This window comes from Phascolarctos cinereus, unplaced genomic scaffold (genome assembly GCF_003287225.1).
Source record: "Phascolarctos cinereus isolate Bilbo 61053 unplaced genomic scaffold, phaCin_HiC Scaffold_4;HRSCAF=312, whole genome shotgun sequence".
NCBI lineage: Eukaryota > Metazoa > Chordata > Mammalia > Diprotodontia > Phascolarctidae > Phascolarctos > Phascolarctos cinereus.
The window spans coordinates 90,766,871-90,790,003 of NW_027555847.1; the positions used below are offsets into that span (position 1 = coordinate 90,766,871).

The 23,133-nt window shown below is 46.5% G+C and overlaps 1 protein-coding gene across 1 annotated transcript in view; it reads right to left on the reverse strand.

Moving 5' to 3' along the window:
* OBSCN (obscurin, cytoskeletal calmodulin and titin-interacting RhoGEF) overlaps positions 1 to 23,133 on the reverse strand; it is a 303,665-nt gene that overhangs the window by 216,087 nt on the left and 64,445 nt on the right. The window contains 15 exon segments of the mRNA XM_078152436.1: positions 1,031 to 1,303; positions 2,928 to 3,194; positions 4,909 to 5,175; positions 6,952 to 7,218; positions 8,982 to 9,251; positions 9,810 to 10,076; positions 10,876 to 10,980; positions 12,698 to 12,859; positions 14,355 to 14,508; positions 14,990 to 15,102; positions 15,516 to 15,782; positions 17,576 to 17,842; positions 20,042 to 20,311; positions 21,791 to 22,057; positions 22,205 to 22,480. Of these exon segments, the coding sequence (XP_078008562.1) occupies positions 1,031 to 1,303; positions 2,928 to 3,194; positions 4,909 to 5,175; positions 6,952 to 7,218; positions 8,982 to 9,251; positions 9,810 to 10,076; positions 10,876 to 10,980; positions 12,698 to 12,859; positions 14,355 to 14,508; positions 14,990 to 15,102; positions 15,516 to 15,782; positions 17,576 to 17,842; positions 20,042 to 20,311; positions 21,791 to 22,057; positions 22,205 to 22,480 (3,492 nt within the window).

The following is a 23,133-nucleotide window of genomic DNA, read 5'->3' on the forward strand; positions in this document are numbered from 1 at the left end:
CTGATCAGTGATGGCCATATGCCAATTTGTAGGCTTAGGGAATGATCATTCTCTTGTGAATTATTTATAGGAAAGACAAAGGATGGTTGCAAGATTAGTACTTGCAATCACTCAACAATTTAAAAAAACCCAGCACCCATTAAACACCTACTGTGTTCAAGGGCCTGGACTCAGTGCTAGGTCGGGATATACAAATGAAACAAGGCAGAGGTGCTGCCCTCAAGTTTACCATCTAATAGGCCAGTTTTAGACCAGTGGTTCCTCCTACATTTTGCAGTTTCCTCAGTTATAATTGTCTCACTAGGAGTTTCAAACCCAAGACAATCAGAAACCTGAGAGAGCTTCCTTTATGTCGGACAGTATCTGCTATAGCAGATAGGACAATGGACTTGGAGTCAGAAGACCTGGGTTCATATCCTACCTCAGGCACTTACTAGCTGTGTGACCTTGGGTAAATCACTTCAACTCTCTGTACCTCATCTGTAAAATAGGGGGGTTGGACTTGAGGGCCTTTAAGGTCCCTTCCAACTTTAAATCTATATGATCCTGGCTGGGGGGAGGGGGGCATGAATAATACGTTTTTAGATAAGTATGCTACCCAGGAGAATGAGATAGGGGCCATTCTGGAGTTCAGACAAAGGGCTCAAGGAAAATTTGAGGAGGGAGGTGAGGTGGGTGGAAAGCCTATTGTAGAGTTTTCATAGTGCAGAGACTCCCAGATGTCCATCTCTCTATCCCCCAGCCCCAACCTCCACCTCAGCTGCCTCAAGAGCCTCACACAATCCATGTGTTCAAACCTTATAGGATAAACCTTGTGCCTGAGAATGACTCAGTCAACATCAGAGGCACAAATTCATGGCTGGAAGAGCAGAGGGAGGGAAGAATGGTGAAGGCAGAGAGGGGAGAAAGGAAAGGAAGAAATAGAACAGAACAGAGGGAGGGAGGAATGGTAAAGGAAGAGAGGGGAGAAAGGAAAGGAAGAAATAGAACAGAACAAGGAGAGACTCTACAATAGGGCCTCAGGTCCTACCTTTGATGATCAGGGAGGCTTTAGAAGTGAGATCACGGACAGTGAACACCACCTCACCAGCATCCGACATTGCTGCATCTTGGAGTGTGAGGATGTACTTCCGGCCTTGGCATGAGGCCCGGAAGCGGCCAGAGCTGCCCACGTCTTTCCCATTGACTGTCCACGTGCCCACATCGCCAGTACTCTGGTGGGACAGGATGCACTCCAAAGTGCAGCTCTCTCCCTCTTGCACCTCTGTGGTCTTCAATCGTTTGGTGATGCCAATGTGCAGGTCTGGAGGGACAAGGAGAGAAGACATAAGATTTGGATGAAAGGGGCATCTAGGTGGCACAGTGGATAGAGCACCGGCCCTTAAGTCAGGAGGACCTGAGTTCAAATCCCGCCTCAGACCAAACACTTGACACTTACTAGCTGTGTGACCCGGGGTGAGTCACTTAACCCCAATTGCCTAAAAATAAATAAATAAAAATAAATAAAAATAAAAAAGATTCGGATGAAAGCAGGGTCCGTGCCCATGCAGAATTGGGCTAGATTTCCTTTGCTCTCACTCCCAATGAGCAAAGGGTTTGCTGAGCACTTGGGAATGTTCAGCCTCTTTGAGTGAGTCACAGGATCATAAGCTCATAGAGCTGAAAGAGACACCATCTTCATTTCACAGAGTGGGAAACTGAGGTCCAAAGAGTGATTTACTTAAAATCATCCAAGGAGCAGAGCCAGGGTTTAAATCCAGGTCTAATTCCCAATCCAATGTTTGTTCTGCTACACTAAAAACTTTCAAACATAAAGAACACGGCAATGCCCAGAGACATCAATTTCATCTTGTTAATTGTAAAGAATGCTTGCTCTTTGTGAAAGCAGATCCGACAGGGTTTCTTCTTCATAATGGCAAGAGTTCACATGTCTATAGGACTTTAATGTTCACAGAGTGAAAGAGCTCTGGATTTAAAGGCAAGGGGCCTGCACTCAAATCCCAGCACAGCTACACGATACTTGTGTGACCTTGGGCAAGTTTTTGTTATTGTTGTTGAGTCGTTTTCAGTTGTGTTCGACTCCTCCTGACCCCTTCTGGGATGTTCTTGGCAAAGATACTGGTTTGCCATTTCCTTCTCCAGCTCATTTTCCAGATGAGGAAGCTGAGGCAAACAGGGTAAAGTGACTTGTCCAGGGTCAAGTGACTTGTCCAGGGTCACACAGCTAGTAAGTGTCTGAGTGGGGATTTGAACTCTGGCTCTAGGTGCTCTATCCACTGCATCACCTAACTTTCCTCATCTGTAAAATAAGGGGGTTGGACTAAACTAGATGGCTACTGAAGTCCCTTCTAGATTCTAGTAACAGAATCTGTGATTCTATGACCCCTGTGAGGTAGAGACTGCAAATATTATTAGCACCACCTTATAGGATTATAGGATTTAAAGTTGGGAGGAATCTTAGAGATAATCTGGTTTAATCCTTTCATTTTACAATAAGGAAACTGAGACCCAGAGGCAGGAAATGACCTACTTTAGTGGTGCCAAACTCAAATAAAAGGATATCCCTGCAGTGGCATACCGACTTAGAAAACCACAAATTAACATTAACTGCGGGGCATTACATTTTTATTTGTTTTGTTAAACATTTCCATCTGGTTGGGGATGCACTGGTTTGGGGGCCATTCGCTCCTGAGTCTGACACCTCTAAGTTCTACTTAACACATGTTTTAATGCAGAGACATGAGCCTAGATCTTTTGATTCTCTGAGAGATTTTGTCTGCTCCTTATAATATCATTTCGAGGTGGGAAGAGCAGGAGATAGTAGGCGATATCCTTTCTGTTTTACAGATGAGGAGGCCGAGACTCAGATTCTGAGTTTTTGATTTGAGCCCAGGTCCTCTGACCACCCTCCCACGCAGGCCACTCACCATGCACGCTGACTTGGGAGCGGGTCAGGTCACTGCCGATGTCGCAGGTGTAGAGGCCAGCATCGTCCCGGCACAGGTCATGTATCACAAGGCCTCGGGTACGGTCAGTGTGCAGGAAATCATATTTGTCGCTGGGGCCCAGCTCCACACCATCCTTTCTCCAGATGGCTTGAGCCTTGGGGTGGGAGACCTCACATTCCAGAGCCAGCTGGCCCCTCTCTTCACCTGCCATGTCATCCAGGGGCTTGAGAAACACCACAGGCTTCTCTGGAGGGTCAGAGAAAGGGTACGTGTGAGGTGCTTGCTGCCCTCTTAGAAACTAGTTAGTCATTTGCCTTCTAGTCTGAATCACAGATCCTGCTTCCCACTCCCTCTCTATCTACAAAAGGATTTTCCTGGTTCTCTGAAATAGTGGCATCAGAGAGCAAAGGAGGGGGATATTCAAGGCCTTTCCACACCCATCCCCCCTTGAATCCAGCCTTTCTGTTCCACATATGCCTTACTTCGTCCCCAAACTCTTGTTCAAACTATTCCTGCCATGCCCACCACCAGCCTCTATTCCTCCTACCTCTGCCTCCCTAATCCATTACAGCAGCCCCGATTTCTATTGTGTGTTAAGGCTGATGAAACACTTTCTTAACAGATGAGGAAACTGAGGTTCAGAAAGGGAAAAGTACCTGCCCAGAGTCACAGAGCTAGTAAGTAAGTTGTGGAGCCAGGACTCAAACTCAGGCCCTCTGAGAGTGGATAGTGGAAAGAACTCTTGACTTGGAGTGAGGAAGTTCTGCGTTTGAATCCTGACTTTGACACTTAATAGCTATATGACCCTGAACTTCAGTTTCCTCATCTGTAAAATGGGCCATAATCAGCTCCTACTTCACAGCGTTATTATGCCAAATGAGATATGTGGAACACTTTGTAAACCTCAAAGAGCTACACAAATGTCAATTATCATTACAGCACAGCTGTCTCAGATTTACAATAAAGACAGCTAAAGTTTGCAAATCACTTTACATGTATTACATCACCTAATGTGATCGTCATAATAACCCTCGGAGGTAGGTGCTATTCTTATTCCCACTTTACAGATTAAGTGAACTGAGACTAAGAGAGGTTACCTGCCAAGAAATGTCTGAGTCAGGATTTGAACTCAGGTCTTCCTGACTCCAAATCCAGAACAGTGAGCTTTCCTCACAATAGCTCAGTGAGGTGATCCTTGATCTGACCTAAGTTCACCTCCTCTGGGAAGCCTTCCCAAACTCACCTCACTCACATCTTATCTCTCCCTTATTTTGCCTCCCAGTAAAATGCTCCTTGGATGGTTTTAAGTAAAATAAGGATGTAAAATGCTAATTGCAACAGCATTTAATGCAATCAGGGGTACTACCTGTCATGGACTTTCATTTTAACTATTCTAGATGTGTCTTGTCTCCCCACTTATACTGTGAGCTCTCTGAGGTATATATACACCAAGTCTTTTCCTGGTTTTGCTGATAGCACAGCCTACTCCAGTACTGGGCACACAGTAGGTATCCAACAGTTGTGGACCTCACATCTTGAATAAGGGGTTGGGTCATTTTGGGAGCAGGTTCTAGACTGAAATGATGAGATTTCTCTCCAGTCTAGATCCACACAGGCTGAGAGCAGGATTGAATCTGAACTTGGAATTTCTGAAGGGGATGGAGAGGCTCTCAAACCCAGGCTGCCCTCCCCCCTGCAACCAGAAGGCCCCTCACTCTACTGAGAGGGTACTTGGGCTGGGAACAGAACCCAGGTCTCTGGAACGAGGGCTTGGAAAAATCCTTGGGGGGTACCTCCCTAACAGCTCAGCCAAGGGGCGGTTGTTGCCATCCCTGCCTCATGAGGACCCTCTCTTCCCTCAGAGCAAGCCAGGGGCCACATCAGAAACAGAGTTCTAAAGAGGTGCAGGGTTACTTGGTCAGAAGGCAGTCCCCCTACTCTACCCACAAACCCTTCTCACCTTTCACCATCAGCCGGGCTGACTGGGACACCTTGGCTGACTTGAGACTCACAGTGCCTGTGTCCGTCAGGCTCACATGCTTAAGCACCAGCGTATGGCAGCTTCCCTTGTGGTTGATTTCGTGAAAGCTGTCATTATAGAGCAATGTCGCATTCAGCAGCCATTCTACCTCCTCGTCCTCATGAGACAGCTCGCACGAGAAGCTGGCACTGCCCTCCTCCATCACCTCCACGTCCTGAAGGGGCCGTATCACTGCTACTTCACGAGCTGCTCAGGGTCGGAGGAGACACATGGAAGAGACTCAGGAACCAAGTAAGTTATAAGTAGGGGTGGGCAGAGATCACAATTTATAGAAAGCACGGGAGCCTCTCTTGCAAAGTCCTCCCTGAGGCCTCACTATGCTCCTAATGGAACATGGAGCCTGGAAAGGCTTCGAATTTGGGTCTGGTGACATGGACAAAGCAGTGGCATAGTGGATAGAGAACCATGCTTGAAATCAGAGTGAGTCTTGCCTCAGACTCTTACTGACTGTGTAACCCTAGACAAGTCACCTAACTATTCTGTACCTTAATGGCCTCACCTATAAAATGCAGAACTGGGTCTTAATGATGACCCCCTAAGGTCAGTCCCAGCTCTAAGATTCTGCGGTTCTGTGACCATACGTCTTTCACCTGAGGACCAGCCAGGCTAAGTTCAGACACTCATCACCAGGCTGACTTCAGAGCGATGGATTTTGGGGGCCAGAGTAATTCTTGAAGATGTTACCATGTGATATGCAACAGCGGTGGGAGAGGGCGCACCAGCATAGGCCACCTGCATGCCTAAGCTCACAGTGAAAGTAACATATCAATGTCTCAGAAGCAACTGACATCCACACCCATATCTTGGAGGAGGGAGGGAATGCAAAAGTGAGAATGGAAGGACTGGAAGCCTCTTTTCAAAATGTTTAAGACTCAGTGGCTTAAAGCAAGGGAGGAAGAGGTTAAGTTATTAGCCATTCCTGTCCTCTGGCCCTCTTAACAGATGGGGCACACCCACACTCATCTATTTATAAGGAATAAGCTCTCAGGGGACCTATAACCAGGACTCTCCTTACTCTGGAGATGCAGAGAAGCAGCAGTGGGCTCTAAACCCATCTGTCCATCCCCAGCCTGACACAAGGGAGTCTTAATGAAATTATTATTTTGAAAACTATCCCAATTTCTAAATAGGTAGAAAGTAGGACTGGGACCAGGCAGAAGAAAAGTCAATAAAAATAGGCAGAACATACAAGGATTACCATAGTCCAGCCTCCAGAGAAAGGAACCAATAATCATTCTAAAACTTAAGTACAGATGCCTCTTGCCATCTGGCAGGGAGGCAGTGGACTGATTATAGGTGTGGAATGAGAGATACGTTTACAGATAAGGACAAAGTGTTAAACTAAACTTAATTGTCATAGTGGAAGGTTCTGTTGGGGGTGGAGTGGGGAAAGGAGGAGCCAGTGGAAGTAACATGCATGTAAAAAAAAAAGAAAAATCAAAAAAGAAAAAGAAGGAGGAATTAGGAATATAGTAGGCTGAGGAGCAAGAACACACAGAACTTCATCAGAAAAACAACTTGGACCAAAAATTCTTGGGTGCTTCAGGTCACAACAACTTGTTTCACGCAAGGAATCAGCAGTCCACAGTGGGAGTGGAGAGAGGGTTACTCCACACTGAGCTTAAGGCAATGAGCAGCCATGACCTTGGACAAATGACTTTTGCTGATCCTGAAAATGCTTATTCAGGTGGGAGTCTACCGGCCTGGTCTATAATCAGGGATGTGCCCAAAAGGCTGTTGCATCCCATATACAGACACTGTGTAATTAAGTAGGACATCCGCACAGATTAGAGGGCCACCCTTCTCCTGGTTTCAGGATGACAGATGCAGGAAATGGTCAAGATGGTTCAATTTCTCTGCCAAGCTCCATAGGTAGAACAGGGCACGTGGTCAATGGAGAGTTTCCTCAACCCATTCTGCTTTGTCATCTCCCTGTGCCCCTGTCCCCACCAAGTGCCATACCTTCCACAGTGACTGTGGCACTGCTGTCAGCGTTGCCCGCCTGGCACCGGTAGACACCAGCATCGCTAGGTGTGAGCTTCAGGATCCTCAGCTCTGCCATGTGATTTTCCAGCTTCATCTTGTATTTGTCAGAGGGCTCAATTAGGGTGTCATCCTTGTACCACTGCACTGCCTTAGGAGCGGGCTTGAAATCACAAGAGAGGACCACAGATTGTTTCTCCCGGCCAGTCTTGTCCTCCATCTTCCGGGTCAGCAGCACAGGGATATCTGAAAGACAGACCAGCATAGAAATGAAAATGGCTCAGCAACCAACAGGCTAGACCCTGGTGCCTACCTCCCCTTCTGGTACAGGGGAGAGAATCCACCCAGACAATGGTAACAAATCATTGAACCTTCTGGATCTTCCATTTCCTCATCTGTAATGTAATGTACTATCCTTTTTATGTCTCCACTAATGGCATTCCCAAACTCTTTTTGGAACCCAGAGGTGACCCTGAAAACTATGCCAAAGGAACATACATTCCAGCAGCTCTTGCCAAAAGGCAGAATCTTTGCATGCAAGCCTGGTAATGGGCTGTGTATTTGCATTCTGAGAATGAATCTGGCTAAGCATTATTCAGGTGGTCATCACCAACAGGTTCACAGGGAATAGGATCTCAGATCTAAAGATAGAGAGTTCCTTAGAGATCATTTAGTCCAGTCCCCATGTGTTTAATGTGTGAGGAATCTGAGATCTAAGGAATTTGAGTGATTTTACTTATGTAGCAAACATCAGAGGCAGTATTTGTATCCACATGCCCTGATTCTAAAGCCATCGGGAGTGGGGGGTAGGGGAATTGTTTTGGCTAGGGAAGATCATAAAGACTTTGCCCTAAGATGGGAAGGGCTGCACTCTGTATCACCAGAGAGAGGACTCACACTGAAGAAACCACTTTGTCCTCATTCCTTAGAAAGATAATGCCCCTGCCTGACTATCAGTGAGGTGGTCAGGCACGGCCACGGTTAGAAAACAGTTTTCATCTGTTTGTTTGGTGGGTTTTTTGTTGCTGTTGTCCAAAGCTAACTAAACCAGATGGGCAATTAAGCCTGGAACTTTGGCCTCATTAGTACCATAGAGCTAACCATTCCCTCCACTACTGACCTCAAAATAGAGAATCAAGTTATAGCAAGTGGAGAGGGACAGAATTCTAACTGAGGGGAGTTACGGAGAAGAGCTCAGAGGCCAATGCCATTCCTAATTAGCCATCCATTCATCTCTGCCCATCTAAGACCTACTCATCTTCTGGTGCCAAGATCTGAGTTCAAGTCTGCTTGCTTACAAGTTGTGTGACTAACCTTAAGTAGGTCACTCCACTTAACAAGCCTCTTTTTCCTCATCTACAAAATTAAGAGGTTGAAATAAATCTTCTCTCTAGTCTCTACAATCAGTGAAAATGCCTGGAGTTGGGAGATGGAGTGTTGTGTCTGACAGCAAGGCCATCAGTGTCTCTGGATCACAAAGTACGTAGGAGTATGTGAAGAAGGAAAAGGTATAAGGAGACTAGATAAGTAAGAAGGGGCCAGGTATGAAGGGCTTTGAATGTCAAGCAGAGGATTTTATATTTGACATTGGAGGTAATAGGGAGCCATTGGAGTTTGCTGAATAAGCGGGGTGATGTGTGTTTTAGGAAGATCAATCAATTTGACAGCTGAGTGGAGGATGAATTGGGGTAGGAAGAGACCTGAAGCCAGGAGACTGTGATTGTTGACCTGAATGAATCTGTGTGTTGATCTATCCACACACCTGGGGTAATGGAGATTTTCTATACTAGAGACACCTAATGTGAGACTGCATTGACATCCATGGCCTGTTACTGAGGGGGAAGCAGAGGGAAAGAAGAACGGACAGGGTGCTGGTTCAAGGGATATAAGCCCCAGGAAGACCCCCCTCTGCAAGTCCTTGAATGGAGTGACAGCAAAGGCAGATACTGTGGCATTATCTTCAAGCATAGGCCAGCTGGTCTTGGGACATGGCAGGAGGCAGGAGTTACCTGAAACAATGAGCTGAGCTGTGGACTTGGATTTGCCAATGGTAAAGTGCACAGGGCCCGTCATGGTGGAGCAGGTGCGATGCAGGGTCAGACGGTGGACTGTCTCCATTTGTTCGATGGTGATATCTCGCCCAGCATGCAGAACTGTCTTGCCTAGCAGCCACTTGGGGGGACGGACAGATGGGATGGAGGTCTCACACTCAAACCAGGCTGGAGCTGGTTCCATCACTTCCACGTCTTTCAGGTTCCGTACGATGGTAATGGATTGTTCTTCAGGGAAAAGGGAGGGGAAGAGAGAGGACAGGAGTCAAACTTTACTTTCTCTGGACAAGCAAGTTTTCCATCTCCCCATAATCAACATTAAGAAGTAAGGTTGGCTTTGCCTATAAATGAGATAAATGGCCACCCACATAGGCACTCCCCTTTTCCCAACACAGAAACCCCTCCCCAAACTACCTCAGTGCCTAAAATTCCACCCTTAGAGATTCATTCCTTTAGGTGAAAGTTTTGTTGACTGTAGCCATGCACACTTCAGTGTAAATAATTCTATCAGGTTACTATGAACTAGGTGAGATTACTATACTAAGGAAATGGGAGTTTTGGTGGAGGTAGTGGGGAAGGGAGAAAGGAGGCAAAACTGTGGACATGAGTCATTGACAGTGAAGCCTAGGTGATGGGGGGTGGTTGGCAGAGGCACTGGAGAAGGAGAAACAGAGAGGAAAGAGACTCAGAAGACCCAGTCACCTAGCCTTTCCCAAAGACCCAAAGGACAAGGGAAATCTCATTCCCCCACCCCTGCCACCCGAGCCCAGTACATTCCCCTAGTACCTTCCACATAGAAATGAGCGCTGGTCTTAGCATCGCCAGCATCACAGGTATATGTATCCTCATCCTCTGGTCGAGCATCACTGATGATGAGCTTCCGATAGATGCCGTCACTGACCATCTCATATTTGGGCCCAGCATGGAGCTCCACATCCTTCTTGAACCATCGCACCTCGGCGCTAGCCCGTGACACCTGGCATTCTAGCACTCCCCGGTGCTTCTCCATAGCAATTTTGTCCCGCAGTGGCCGCACAATCACCACTGGCAGCTCTGAGGAAGGGAAAGGGAGAGAGGGGAAGGGTCCCCAAAATTCAGTAAGGTCCTCATTTCTCCAGTGGATGCAAACCATTCCTAATTGCTCCAATGGACACAGACTACCCATCCCCCTTCCTTATTCCTCCAGTGGACACAGAACATCACATTTCCTTATTTTCCCTCTTCAGTCCCTGCTACTACGGCAAAACCCCTTCTCTTTCTATCTTCTTTTCTTTCTATCTGTTCTCACGCTGTCTTCTTCCTTATCCATAGACCTCCCTTTAGCCTCCTTGTGGCTGGCAATTAGCTTGGGAGGTATATTTGTCCACACATCAAGAACTTCCGATTTTATATATATAAACTCCTTCCATTGGCAAAAACTGTGACCCATCTATAACTTATAATCATTGTTTTGCTTGATTATGCATATTTATCATTACTTTGTCTTCTTTTTTATGAGTCTAGGAGGTAGAAGGTAGAAAAAATAATTTTTGATCACTGAAAATTATTCATTTAATTTTTTTAGAAATGTGTAGTCTTTGAGTCATCCAGTGCTTGGGGAATTTAAGTGACTTGCTACAGAAACACTTAGAGTCAGAGCAGGATTTGAACCTGAGTCTTCTTGAGCACCTCCATTCTGCCAGGCTGCTTTCCTGACATATATTCACTACTTTAGGATGGTGGTGGGTTTCCTTCACTTTTCCATATGTAGAATCACACAGGTTGAGTTTGGGCACACGCTCATTTTCGAGAGGCACACCCTCCCCTTGTGGTCTGTAGCACCAGTCTGCTCTTCCTTCATCCCACTCCTCACCTTTCACTATGAGCTGGGCTCGAGATTCTGCATTCTCCGCCACAAATTTGATCTCTGCTGCATCTTCTACCATGACTTTCCAGTAGTGCAAGGAGTAGGTCTTTCCTGGAGAGGAAGACTATGTTTGAGCCCAGGCTAGCCCTTGGTAATTGCCTGCTGCCTCAGCTCATAGACGTGACACCCCAGCATATAAAGTACTGAACAAAAGACTGTGTGAATGTTAGCCTGTTTGTTACACCTAGCACATGCTTTAGGGTCTGGACACTAGCCCAGAAGAGTTCAGAGTCAAGTTGGAAATTCAGTTCATAAGCAGATTTAGTGGCACCTTTATTCTTTGTTTTGCCATGAAGTCCTTTATTAGATAATAGCCAAATTTACAGAGTAGTGAGCCCCTGTGTTCTAGGAAATTTACAGGTTAATGTTCTATACAGTCCAGTCAAGGTCATAAGAGCAGACCCCTGTCTCTATGAAGAAAGGGTTCAATAACTTTACTAAGTCAGCCATGGGGTGAGTCAGACTCTATCTCAGTTCCCCTTTCTCTCTCCTTCACTTCCACAACCAATTATAATATTCAAAATTCCCCAAGAGTAGATCTGGAGTGGCAGTAATAGACCCTTTGCTTCTCCTTCCTCCCATTCTCACCACCCACCCAATCACCGGTCTAGACCCCCTGGGAAGCAAGGAAAACTGGCAAAACCTCACTGACACAAGTCAGAAATGAGATCTTTCTTGTGTAAAAGTAAAGATGGGAACCTCCCTTCTTTTCTTCCTCTACTCAAAAACTGTCAATAGCTTCCCAAGGCCTACTGAAGAAAGTCCAAATGCTACAACCTGGTCTTCCAGGTCCCCCCATAACCTGGCACCTCTCTCCCTCTGCTTTTTTGAGTCTTATTTCCCACTATTCACTCTCAAATATTCCACACTTCAGATAAACTAGACTATAGCCACCCCAAAACATCCCACTCCATTTCACCCATGCACCTTTTTATTCATGGCATTTCCCATGTCTTGAATGCCCACACTTTCCTCCACTTGCATCTCTACCTGTTGAAATCCTATAAGACTCACCTCAGGTGCCACTTTCTCCATGAAGCTGGCATTGCATTGCCACCTGATACCACCCCCCACTAGAAACGATCTGTCCTGCTAAGAGCTCTCACAGCACTGTCATGTTCTACTTTTGATTATGGTGACATATGTGTGTATGCATGTGTGTGTGTGTGTGTGTTTGTGTGTGTGTATGTGTGTGTCTTATCTCCCCAATCAGAATGTGAGCTCTTTGAGGGTAGGTTTTTTGTTTTTTTATCTCCCTCCATACCCAGAACATGGTAAGCTCTTGATAAATGTTAGCGTTTCGTTCCCCCCTCTTCTTCTACTTCTACAGATTTCACCACTATGACCCAGCTGCCTTCTCACCCTGGAACATCCTTCTATAATGGCCCCTGTCTCCCATGGGTGAGTGCCTGGAAATACTACAGAAGAGGGTCAGCTCAAATTCTTCAAAAGAGTAGAGGATTCCTCTTCCTTGGCCCTGTTCCCTGAATCAGTCCCTCATCCTTCCCCAGAGTCTGCCCACTGGCTTGGTGCAGTGGGAATTTTGTGGAGTTCTGAGCTGATAATATCCCTACCCTGGTTCTAGGAATCCTTGTGCAGAAGAGGATGGCTATGGAGCTGGATGTTATGAGAAATCCACCCTCCTCCCCTCAGGAACAAGCTGAGAAATGCTAAGATTGGCCACGGGGCCCCTTTTTAGCTTCTCTAGCTTCCCACACCTTCTCCCCCGCACCTGCCCACCTACTTCACACCTCCAACTTTTCCCTACCTTCCTGGCGCATCCTGATGTTGTCCCCAGGCCGGAGCTTGCCATCATTCTTGTACCATTGGGTCTGCACCTCATCATGGGAGATCTGGCAGGTGAAGGTTGCACTCTCCTTCTCCATCACCTCCACATCCTCCAGGTGCTTCACGATCTGTATGTTCCTGCCTAGAATAAGAGGAGGGGGATGCACAGATGCTGAATTTCAGAAAGGAAAAGGACTTTAGAACCAAGAATGTCAGAAATTGCAAGGATCTTTGAATGTGGTATCAGAAATGGCAAGGGACCTTACAAAACAGGATGTGAGAAATGAGAGGGGGACCTTGGAACCCAATATCAGAAATGGCGGGGACTTTAGGACACAGACCATCAGAGGTAGAAAGGATTTTGTAACATAGAATGTTGAGCTGGAAGGGACCTTAGAACACAGAAGGTCATGGCCAGAAGGGACCTTAGAACATAGAAAATCAGAGCTAAAAGGGACCTTAGAAGTTATCTAGTCTGTTTTGTTGAAGGACTGAAAGCCAGCTCCTCCCTCTCTCTCTCTCTCTCTGGACCCAGAACCCGCATGCTCTTCCATGACCACATGACTCCTTTGGTCTTCCTTTCCCTCCTTCCTCCCTCATCGACAAGGTTAGTGTGGCTCCAGCCAGAAAGGCTGCTGCTGATGCTACATCCAGAAACGGAGGGAAAGTATCGTGCCCAGACGTGTAGAATTCAGCAACACATCTGTGACAATGAACCTAAGCCCCTCTTAAATGCGGCTAACTTCTGCATGATTGGACTCCCTTCTGCTCTACCCCTGGCAGACAAGGCTCTCTCTCAATCCTCAGGGCACTCACTTTTTTGACTCCCGTTTCCTCATATATTAACAAGCCTTTTCTCTTTGCTGCTCTTTTACTGCAGAAAAGGCTCTTCCCTTTCCTTACACACCAAGACTGTCCCCATGGAGGGCAGAATTCTTCACCCCAAGACAGGGTCCTCAGTTCTCCCTCCTCCACCTGCCTTCTCCTTCCATTCTCTTCCCTTCCTACCTCCTTTCAACCAGCCTCTTTACTCCCTCCTACTCCCTTCTCCTCTCTCCCTTTTCTATTCAATACCCATTCTTCCTCTTTGATTCTTTTTGCAATGATGCTCTAGTTTCAGCAAAGTTTATTTGTTGAATTCTCATGGTTTATATTTGTAGTGTGAGGATTTCTTTTCTGTCAGTTTATAAAGGATAACAATCTTCTGATGTATGATGCCAGCCACCTAGTTGTAACTTTCTAGGTATTCAGTAAATGCTAAATTTTTGCAATATGCAGTGATCTGTTTGCATAAATCACTTCTACCATTTCTTTGCATAATCTGCATTAATTAATAATTCTGGGCTCCTTAAAGATATCCTTTGTTTAATTTCTGGTGGCAACAATCTGATTGCAAATTGCTATCATAAACCATTTCTGTTTCCATAAATCAATCTGTATGACTCTACCATTTATTATTATTGCTAAAATAATAATAATTGTTATTAATAATAAAACAACTTCTATTTCTAGAGCACCTTCCTCACAATAGATCTTGGAGGATGATTGTGTAAGTTCTGCCACCCATATTCTGCAGATGAAGAAAGTGATGCTCAGAAAGAAGTGGTTTGCTCACAGCTACACAGGTTGAGCCTTACCTTGCACCTGCAGCGTGGCTGAAGTCTTGGCATCACCAGCGTCACATACATAGGTACCTTGGTCTCCAGACTCACACTTGTGGATGACAAGGCTCCTCTTGGTCCCCTGGGAAACAATTCCCAGTGCTTTCCCTGCTTGAAGCACCACTCCATCCTAGAGGAAAGACATGTATCAAAAGTAGACCCAAGGAGGTATATGCTGGAACTGTCCAGTTCCCCTCTCCAGCCCCACCAATGACCCCTCCTCTTTGGGCTGCTTCCCACGCTCCTGATGCTAAGCCTTCTTCCCTGATATAGCTTCCCCCAGCCCCAACCACCATTAACTTCAGCATTATTCCTTCCCCTTGTGCTCTGGACTGACCCTCATCACTATAACAAGTGTTTCCCACAGACTCACACAATCTCAGAGTTAGAAGAGAACTTGGGGCCCATTAGACCAACTCATACATAATAAAGAGTCCTCTACTATGAATGGTCACCTAGACTTAGCTTACAGCCCTCCAGTGAGAGGGGAGGCAAAGGCATCCCAGAGCTGGGAAGGTGGCCTAGGCCACTTGGAGAGAATAATGTTGTCGATTAGTGCTAGGGATTTAGGGGGAGTGGTGGAAGAAACAGGTCCAGGGATCATAGGGTACCTTCAACCACTTGACATCATGATTGGCCCGGGATAATTGACACTCCAAAATGACCTTCTCCTTCTCTGTAGCCACAATGTCCTGCAAGGGATGGCTGAACTTCACAGGAAGCTCTGAGAGACAGGGAGGGGAGGAAATAGGGATTAGGTAAATACTTTCCTCCCATCCCATCCCCAAAGAAGTGTGAGGAAGTTAAGGAGCCAGTGGTATTTGTCCCTATCCCTATATAATTGAGACCTGGTTCTCCCAACTCAGCTCAACTTATTTCATGACTTTAGGGAAGTCATATAAACCATACTTGTCTCAGTTTTTTTAAAATTCATAAAACAGGGGGCTCTTGACCACCAACAAAATAAATATGGGGATACCTTTCCCCAGGCTATGAAAATGTGACTATGGCCTGTTTAGATGTGCAGACACACTCTTCCACTCCAGTCCTACCAATAATCATAAACGGCCTGGATGTGTGGATAGCTCCCCTTCATTGCCACCCCTCCTCCAAGACCAAGACCAGTGATGGCCATACCAAGGACAGTGAGTTTTGCAGATGTGTGAACACCCTCTGCCTTGAAGACTATGAGACCAGCATCCTTCAGACCCAGGGAGGACAGGGTCAGTTTGTGAATCACACCCTGGACTGTGATACAGCAGTTATTCTGAGACTTGAGCTTCAGGCCATCTCGGGTCCAGTAGCCTTCCACATCGCTGTGTGAGAGCTCTACCTCCAGGGACACTGTCTCCTGTTCCCGCACCTCTATGGCCTGCAGGCCTCGTACCAGCCGGATCTGACGCACTACACGGGAAAAGGGGAGAGGGGAAGAGCAAAGACAGACCAAGCATCACTAGGAGAGTTCCCTGAGAAAGAAATTGGTTCTTCCAAATTTTCAAATGAGCTGGGTATGACTTGTCTGTCCTTGGAAGCGAATGGGAACTGTCTTAACCATAGAGATGCACATTACAAAAGCCTGAGTGAAAGAAATTGTAACCAGTTTCAGAGTGGAGTATTGGGAAATAATGGGGGAGAGCCAAGGGGACCAAAAAAAAAAAAAGAGCCTAGGGTATGAGAGAGAGCTCTTACCAAAAGTGACTAAGTCAGAAGGCTCTAAAAGTAATAGGGGAAAGTTATAAGGACTTTGTTATAATTTATAATTAATGTCTATTATAATAAATATCTATTTATCTAGTATATCTATTTTAATAAATATCTATTATAGTTATTATAATATCTATTATAATAAATATATTCATTACAATATCCATTATATTATATATAAGTCTATTACAATAAATCTATTATCTTTAATATCTATTATTATATCTAGTATAATAAATCTATTATATGGTATCTATTATGATAAATTTATAATTGTAACATAACTTCAGTTTGTTAAGGAAATATTTCCTAATAATTAAAGCTGGGTAAAGAGGAATGAACAGCCTTGGCAGGTAAAGAGTTTCTCCTCATCAGAGGTCTTTGGGCAAAGGTTAGGTGACCACTTTGGGGGGTGTCACTATGGGGGTTCTTTTCACATATGAGTTGGACTAGATGGATGCCAAGGTACCTTCCAGATCGGAGATTCTGTGATTTGGAAGACGTCTAGTGTTTTCATGGGAAAGGTGAGGTCTAGAGTAGAAGCCAGAGGGCTAAAGGGCAGTGCTCAGGCAGGACTCTTGGGTACAGCAACCACAATGCTGAATGCTTTAAAACTGAGCCTAGCTTCCATGGAGGCAGCATGACATAATGGATAAAGTGTCCAGGTAACCTGGGTTCAAGTTCTGCCCAACACATACTAGCTGTCATCTGCCTACAGGTGAGTCACTTCACCTTCTCAGGGCCCCCTGGGCAACTCTTCAAGCTACAGACAAGTTGCTGGTCTCCCTCAGTGGGGGGGAATTTCCACACAGGGACTTCCCTATGCCAATGAAATTATGAGTCCTAGCCAAGACCATGCCAACTGAACAAGAAGCTGCACTCCAACAGCCTCGTCGCATGAAGTGATGGGATTTACTACAAAAGGATTGACCACACATATTTTGGATGCTGGAATTCTCCCACTCTGATAAATCTTTCTGTATCCCCTAAGCTTGTAGCCTGTGTGTGCTGGATTGCAGAGAATAAAGTCAGGGGAATGTGGTGCTTCCAGGATGGAAACAGTTGGGAGACCTGGCTTTTTATGGGAGAAAATCTACTCTTTTTTTTCCTTGAGGGGGGAAGTGAACAGGGGTCCTGTACACATCATATGGAGGAAAGCGATGTGGCTAGAATACTCACAGAAATTTCATAAGCCCATCACATCCTGCCAACACTTTCATGGTGTGTTCTTCCTGATTGTTCTAACATCCCTGAATTTGGACCACTACTAGGACTTTCTTTCTTGTCTTCCTTGGTTATAGAGCCCCCCAGCATGCTCCTTTCCTCTGGGGCCATGCCAATTGCTTCATCACCCAGAGAAATGAGCAACATTGCTTCAGACGGTAAGAATGAGACAGAGCTCACTGACTCCACCAAGGATTAATTGCAGCCCCATTTTGTTGTCCTACTCCCCACACAGACCCATTGTCCTCCTCCAGACTAGTCTCACTTACTCTCCACATTGAGCTTAGCCTGCGTCTTGTCATCTGGTGTCTCGCAGCCAATAAAGCCCCGGTCGGAGAAGCTCACATTCTTAAGGAGCAGGCTATGGTGGGTGCCTTCAGCCCGGATCTCCACATTCTCACTGGGCACCAAGGCTGCACTGTTCCGAGTCCATCTCACAGAAGAACAAGGTTTGGTCAGTTCTACTTCTAATGTCACTGAACCCTTCTCTTCCACCGTTGTTGGCTCCAGCTTCCTCTTGAATAGCACTGGGGCTTCTGGGGGGTGAGGAAAGCCAAAAGCGTCAAGTGAGCAGTGCCCAAGAGGTCATCCCAAGCATCGCTCTGATTCTAAGGAGGCCAGACTCACAGGAGGAAGAACAATTCATAATTGGGCATAACTTCTGGGATTATTCAGTCCAACCATCTCAGTTTCATAGACAAGGAAACTTGAGTCCCAGAAAAGGAAAGGCATGTTCTATGGTTAAAGACACCCTACTCCACTCCTAGTGTATATTTGTCTTAAATATACCCCTCCTGAAGATGGGGAATACTCCTAAGTATCTCTGTTTTGATATGTACAATGCCATCCTTGTTCAGGCTGTCACCCTGTTACAGCTATAATACTGTACTGGTCCTCTCAACTGGTCTCTCTTGCCTCTAGGCGCCTACCCTCTAATCCATTCTGCAAATGAGATTATATTTGTAATTGCTTTGCTCAGGGTGTAGTGCACTGTAGGTGCTTAATAAATGCTTATTCCCTCCCTCCTTCTCTGCAAATGTTGCCAAGTTAATTTACCTAATGTGCAGTTCTGATCACATCACCCCCATGCTCAACATACTTGGCTCCCCACTGACCACAAGACACTGTCCAGGGTCCTTAGCCTGGCATTCATGAAGGCCCTCTACATCTGGCCCCAATCTAAATGTCCAGGCTTCTTTTATGCTCTTCTGTTAAATGTTCCAGCCCTCCTTTGTGTTCTATTCTGGCTGACTTCTGATTGACGTATGCAGATATGTCTGGGGGCTTTGTCTTCTCTACTGGTGCATCTGTAAAATCAAATGTTACTCTGGAGTAAAAAGAACTTGGCCCCCTTCCCTGCTCCGTCCCCCAGCTCAAGGTCAGGCTGCAGCCCACCCTCGCCAGCTCCTCTTGGACAAGTACCACAAATAGTCCCCAGGAAGAGGACAAGCTGGAGCTCCTGAGTAGTCACATTTGCAGAAGTATCTGGGCATCTTCCCAGTGGTCTGTATTATGATATCTTAAGTTATAGACAGGGAAGTTCCCTGTTATATCTAACCAGCCCCAGCCCTGCTTCTACTTCAACGCAGCCATCTACCCAAGTCATATTCTGCCCTCCCACCCCACCTGTGCCTCCACAGATCATGCCTTGGGGATTGAATTCCCATTTTGGAACTCCCACCCTTGGGCCAAGCTGTTCTGATTGGTTAATGAGCTAGTATAACTGCTCATGGCCCACTATACCCAGAGAGCCCCGCCATGCTTCACATTCCAGTCAGCTTCCAACCTCCCCACTGGCTTCCTACCACTAGCTCTAAGAATCAGTGAAATGAATATTGCCATTGCAGATGGAAAGAGTCTGTCAATCAACTCCCCTAGGGCTTCACTCACCATTCTAGTGACTTCCCAAAGCAAAACACCCTTCCTGGGCCATCATCCCCTTGTAGGCACTGTCTCTCCTACTGGAATATAAGCTGCTTGAGGGTAGGGACTATGTTTCTTTTTAAATTTACATCCTCAGTGCATAGGACAGTGTTGATCCAAAGAGAATGCTTAGTAAAAGTTTTTCATTCATCCTCTTCCTACCTTGAATCTATAAGCAAACTATTACTCTACCTTGCCAAATTGCCAACCTATTAGAAAACCTTGTCAGGACTTGCTGGGGTTTGCAGGCTGCTAGACAAAGTCTTCAAAGGCCCAGGGTGCCCTCCATGCCACGAGGGAATACCAACAGAGGACTGAGCTCAGCTTGAGAACCACCTTCTCCATGAAGCATTTCTGGATTCCAGTGCCTTCTCCAGCCTCCAAAACTTACCTTCTATTTACTGTATAGATAATTTTGTACATACTTATATGTGCCACCCTCAAGGGTATGTAATCTCCCTGAGGGCAGGGACTATGTCACTTTTTGTTTGTATCTTCAGCACCAAGCACAAAGCCTGGCACATAGTAGGTGCTTAATAAATATTTACTTAATTTAACTTGGTGAATTAAATATATTAAAGGTCTGGCTTAAATCTGTCTCTCCCTATGCCCTGACTAGGTCACTATGCCCAACCCTGGCCTGATTTGACTAGATCAGTTTGCCAAGCTGGGAAGAAAGAGAGACTTAACAGCTGGCAGCATTGGCTTGGCTTCTGAATCAGCCTACAAAGGGCACTCATTGGTAAGAGGACAGCAGCCCCCCTGGAGAGGCTCAGCTGCATCCAAACCAAGCCACATAAAGTCTCTCTCACCTCGGACTCTGAGACTGGCCGTCGTGGTGACCCCTTCGGCCTCGGCCGTGATCTGGCCGGCATCCTCGAGGGTCAGGGCGGTAACGACGAGGCTGTGGCTGGCGTCACTCTGAGAGATGACATACTTAGCTCCAGGCTCCAGCTTCACACCATCCCGACTCCAGACCACCACAGCATTGCTGGGGGCAACGACGCACTGGAACGTGGCCTCGGAGCCTTCTTCAGAGACCGCATTGCTCAGGCCTGATGTGAACGTGACCATTCGGGGGACTGAGGAAATAGAAAACCTTTTGTGAGGGAACTGAGAGCCAAGGTGGGAAGGCAGTGGGAACAGGCAGGGCAAAGAATGGGGAGAGATCAGGTCCTCTCCCACCATTTAATCAATTTCCAACATGCCACTTCTTCTATGAGGTCTCCCAAACTAATCAGATGAGTACTAGTGACCTCCTCCTGAATAGGGAAATCTCCTAACTGCTCTTCCTCTCGCCCAGATAGGTGTCTGAATATGGAAAGAAGATTGGATTTAGACTCAGAGAATCTGGTTCCACTACGTACAGGCTAAGTGACCACGGGCAAATCCATTAACCTCTCCCTACCCAAATGACCATACTCTGGTTCTGTCCACTTCTTTGCGTGGTAATGGAGAGGAACACAAATTGGCAGTATTGCCCATTGGTTAGATTCTTGGAGCCAAAAAGTTTGGAATTGCAGTTCTGATACCTACTAGCTGTGTGATCCTGGGAAAAAAAATCAGTTTCCTCTTCTGTAAACTAAAGACAAGAACCTTTGTACTACTACATTTCTCACAAGGCTGTTGTGAGGTACGGGCTTTGTAGACCTTTAAGCATTCTACAAATGTGAGCTGTTACCTGTGCATCCTGAGTGTCTACGTCATTCTGAGATCATAACTTGTCCTCCCCCACCCCACAAGGGTAGAGCCAGTCACTGTATGATATGCTTTGTGGTAAGGGCTAAGAATGCAGAGCATCGCTGCCGTAGCCTCCTCCTTCAATCCCCCACAATTATACACTTATGATCATGCACAGACATACACATTCACACACATGTAAGTACACATACATACTCAATACACATGTAGAGCCACATTTTATATTCTCATAAGACCAAAAGAGGAGGAAATTGAGACCCGGCAATTGGAAATAACTTTCCCAAAGGCATACAGCAGCCAAGGCCGAATCCAGGCATCCTAGATCCAACTGTGAGGCTCTTTTCATTCCACCACACCTTATGCTTTCACTCATCATTTAGTCAGGTGTCGCTATCATACACCTAGGTGAAGGTATCCAGCTCTAATGTCTCTAGTGCTTCCTTCAAGAATGTTGAAACCCCAGGTAGTATGCATGGCCCTAGCACTGGCTGCCAAAACCTAACCCAGGCCCACCTGGTATTTAGGTTGTGGTGAGTAAATTCCTTTCAGTTCTCATCACTTCCCTGGAAACTGGAACCAGAGTCATGAGAACTCTCCTGACACTTCAACACACCTCAAGCTTCAAGATACCCCTGGAACTGGTGACCTCCGCCCTCCATTTCTGTAATGTCATCCAATAATTTTTATTAAGTGCCTATGGCCTATTAATTATTGCCTATAATGTGATTAGTACAATGTCACAAACATCAGAGAGCCATGGGTCCCAAGTAATTTTACAGATACATACTCATTCATGAACGTAGTCTCACACACACACACACACACACACACACACACACACACACACAGAGCCCCCATACCGATGGCTGTGAGCTGGGTGATGGTCTTGTCATTGCGACTCTCACAGCAGTACTCGCCCTCATCCTCAGCCCTTAGTCCCATGATGGTGAGGGTGCGCCGGGGCCCATCTGACGCCATCTGGAATCGCTTGCCTGGACGGATCTCCATCCCGCCATGGCGCCACACCACATTGCCCAGTGCATGGCTCAGCTCACAGGACAGCACCACTGTCTGCCCAACCTCTCCACTCACTGGCTCCAGGGGCTGGGCAAACTTCACAGGGACCTCTGTGGACAATTGGGAGAGAGGGCATGAGGGTGCAATGTGGGGCTGATCTCTTCCAGATCTCCTTTAGGTGACCGCCTCATCTCCCACCCACGCCCTGCCAGGAGGCACCCGGGGGAGCATCTCACTCTCTGGCTTGCCCACCTCACCTTCTACCTGGACGGGAAAGTCTTGCTTCTCCTTGTTGGCCATGCAGGTATAGATGGCACTGTCTTGGGTCTGGGCACCATACACAGTGAGGGTGTGGGTGGTTCCCTCCCTCGAAAACTCATAGCGCTTGCTGCGCCTGATCTCCAGCCCATCCTTAAGCCATGTGACGGTGGCTGTGGCCGGCGTGACTGTGGCTGACAGAATGATGTCCTCGTGCTCCCGCACCACCAACGGCTCCCTCTTGGCAGGTTTCTCGGGTGCTTTTGTTTCCGGTTCTAGTGAGGAGAGACAGTACCAAAAACTAGATGAGAAACCATGCCCACCCCACCTCTGGGTCAAGTTGACCATCTATAACTCCTCTTCCTCTGTACCCCTGCATTCATAGCCAGAAGGGAATTTAAAGATCATCTAATCCAACCCTCACATTTTACAGATGAGGAAACTGAGGCTTAAGAAGGTTAAGTGACTTCCTGTGGTCACACAAGTAATAGGTGTCAGAGACAGCATTTGAATTCAGGACTCTGACTTCAGAGCCCCTGCTTCTGTCACTGGACCACACCCACAGCTTCTGCCCTGCCCTATATTCTCTGAACTGATTCCGACATTACTGGGCAAGTGGTATTAGTATTGGGAATTGGGCCAGTTTAAGAAAAATTGCAGGGGTCTCACTGTAAAGCTTAGTTTAATAACAGGAGCCTCACTACTGATGAGTCAGGACCATCTCTAGAGGTGCGTGAGGCTAGGGGCAAATCAGGCCATGTGGCTCCTCCATCCTCAACATTTTAAAAATTAGTCTACTGAGAGAAATAACACCGATACTCTTCCCTGGGGATCCAGAGGTTTGGGTGGGGAGTAGGCACCAGGGCATGCATATTCAGTCTTGGGCAGTTTGGAATGGTTTCATCCATCAAAGAGGCGAATGAACAAA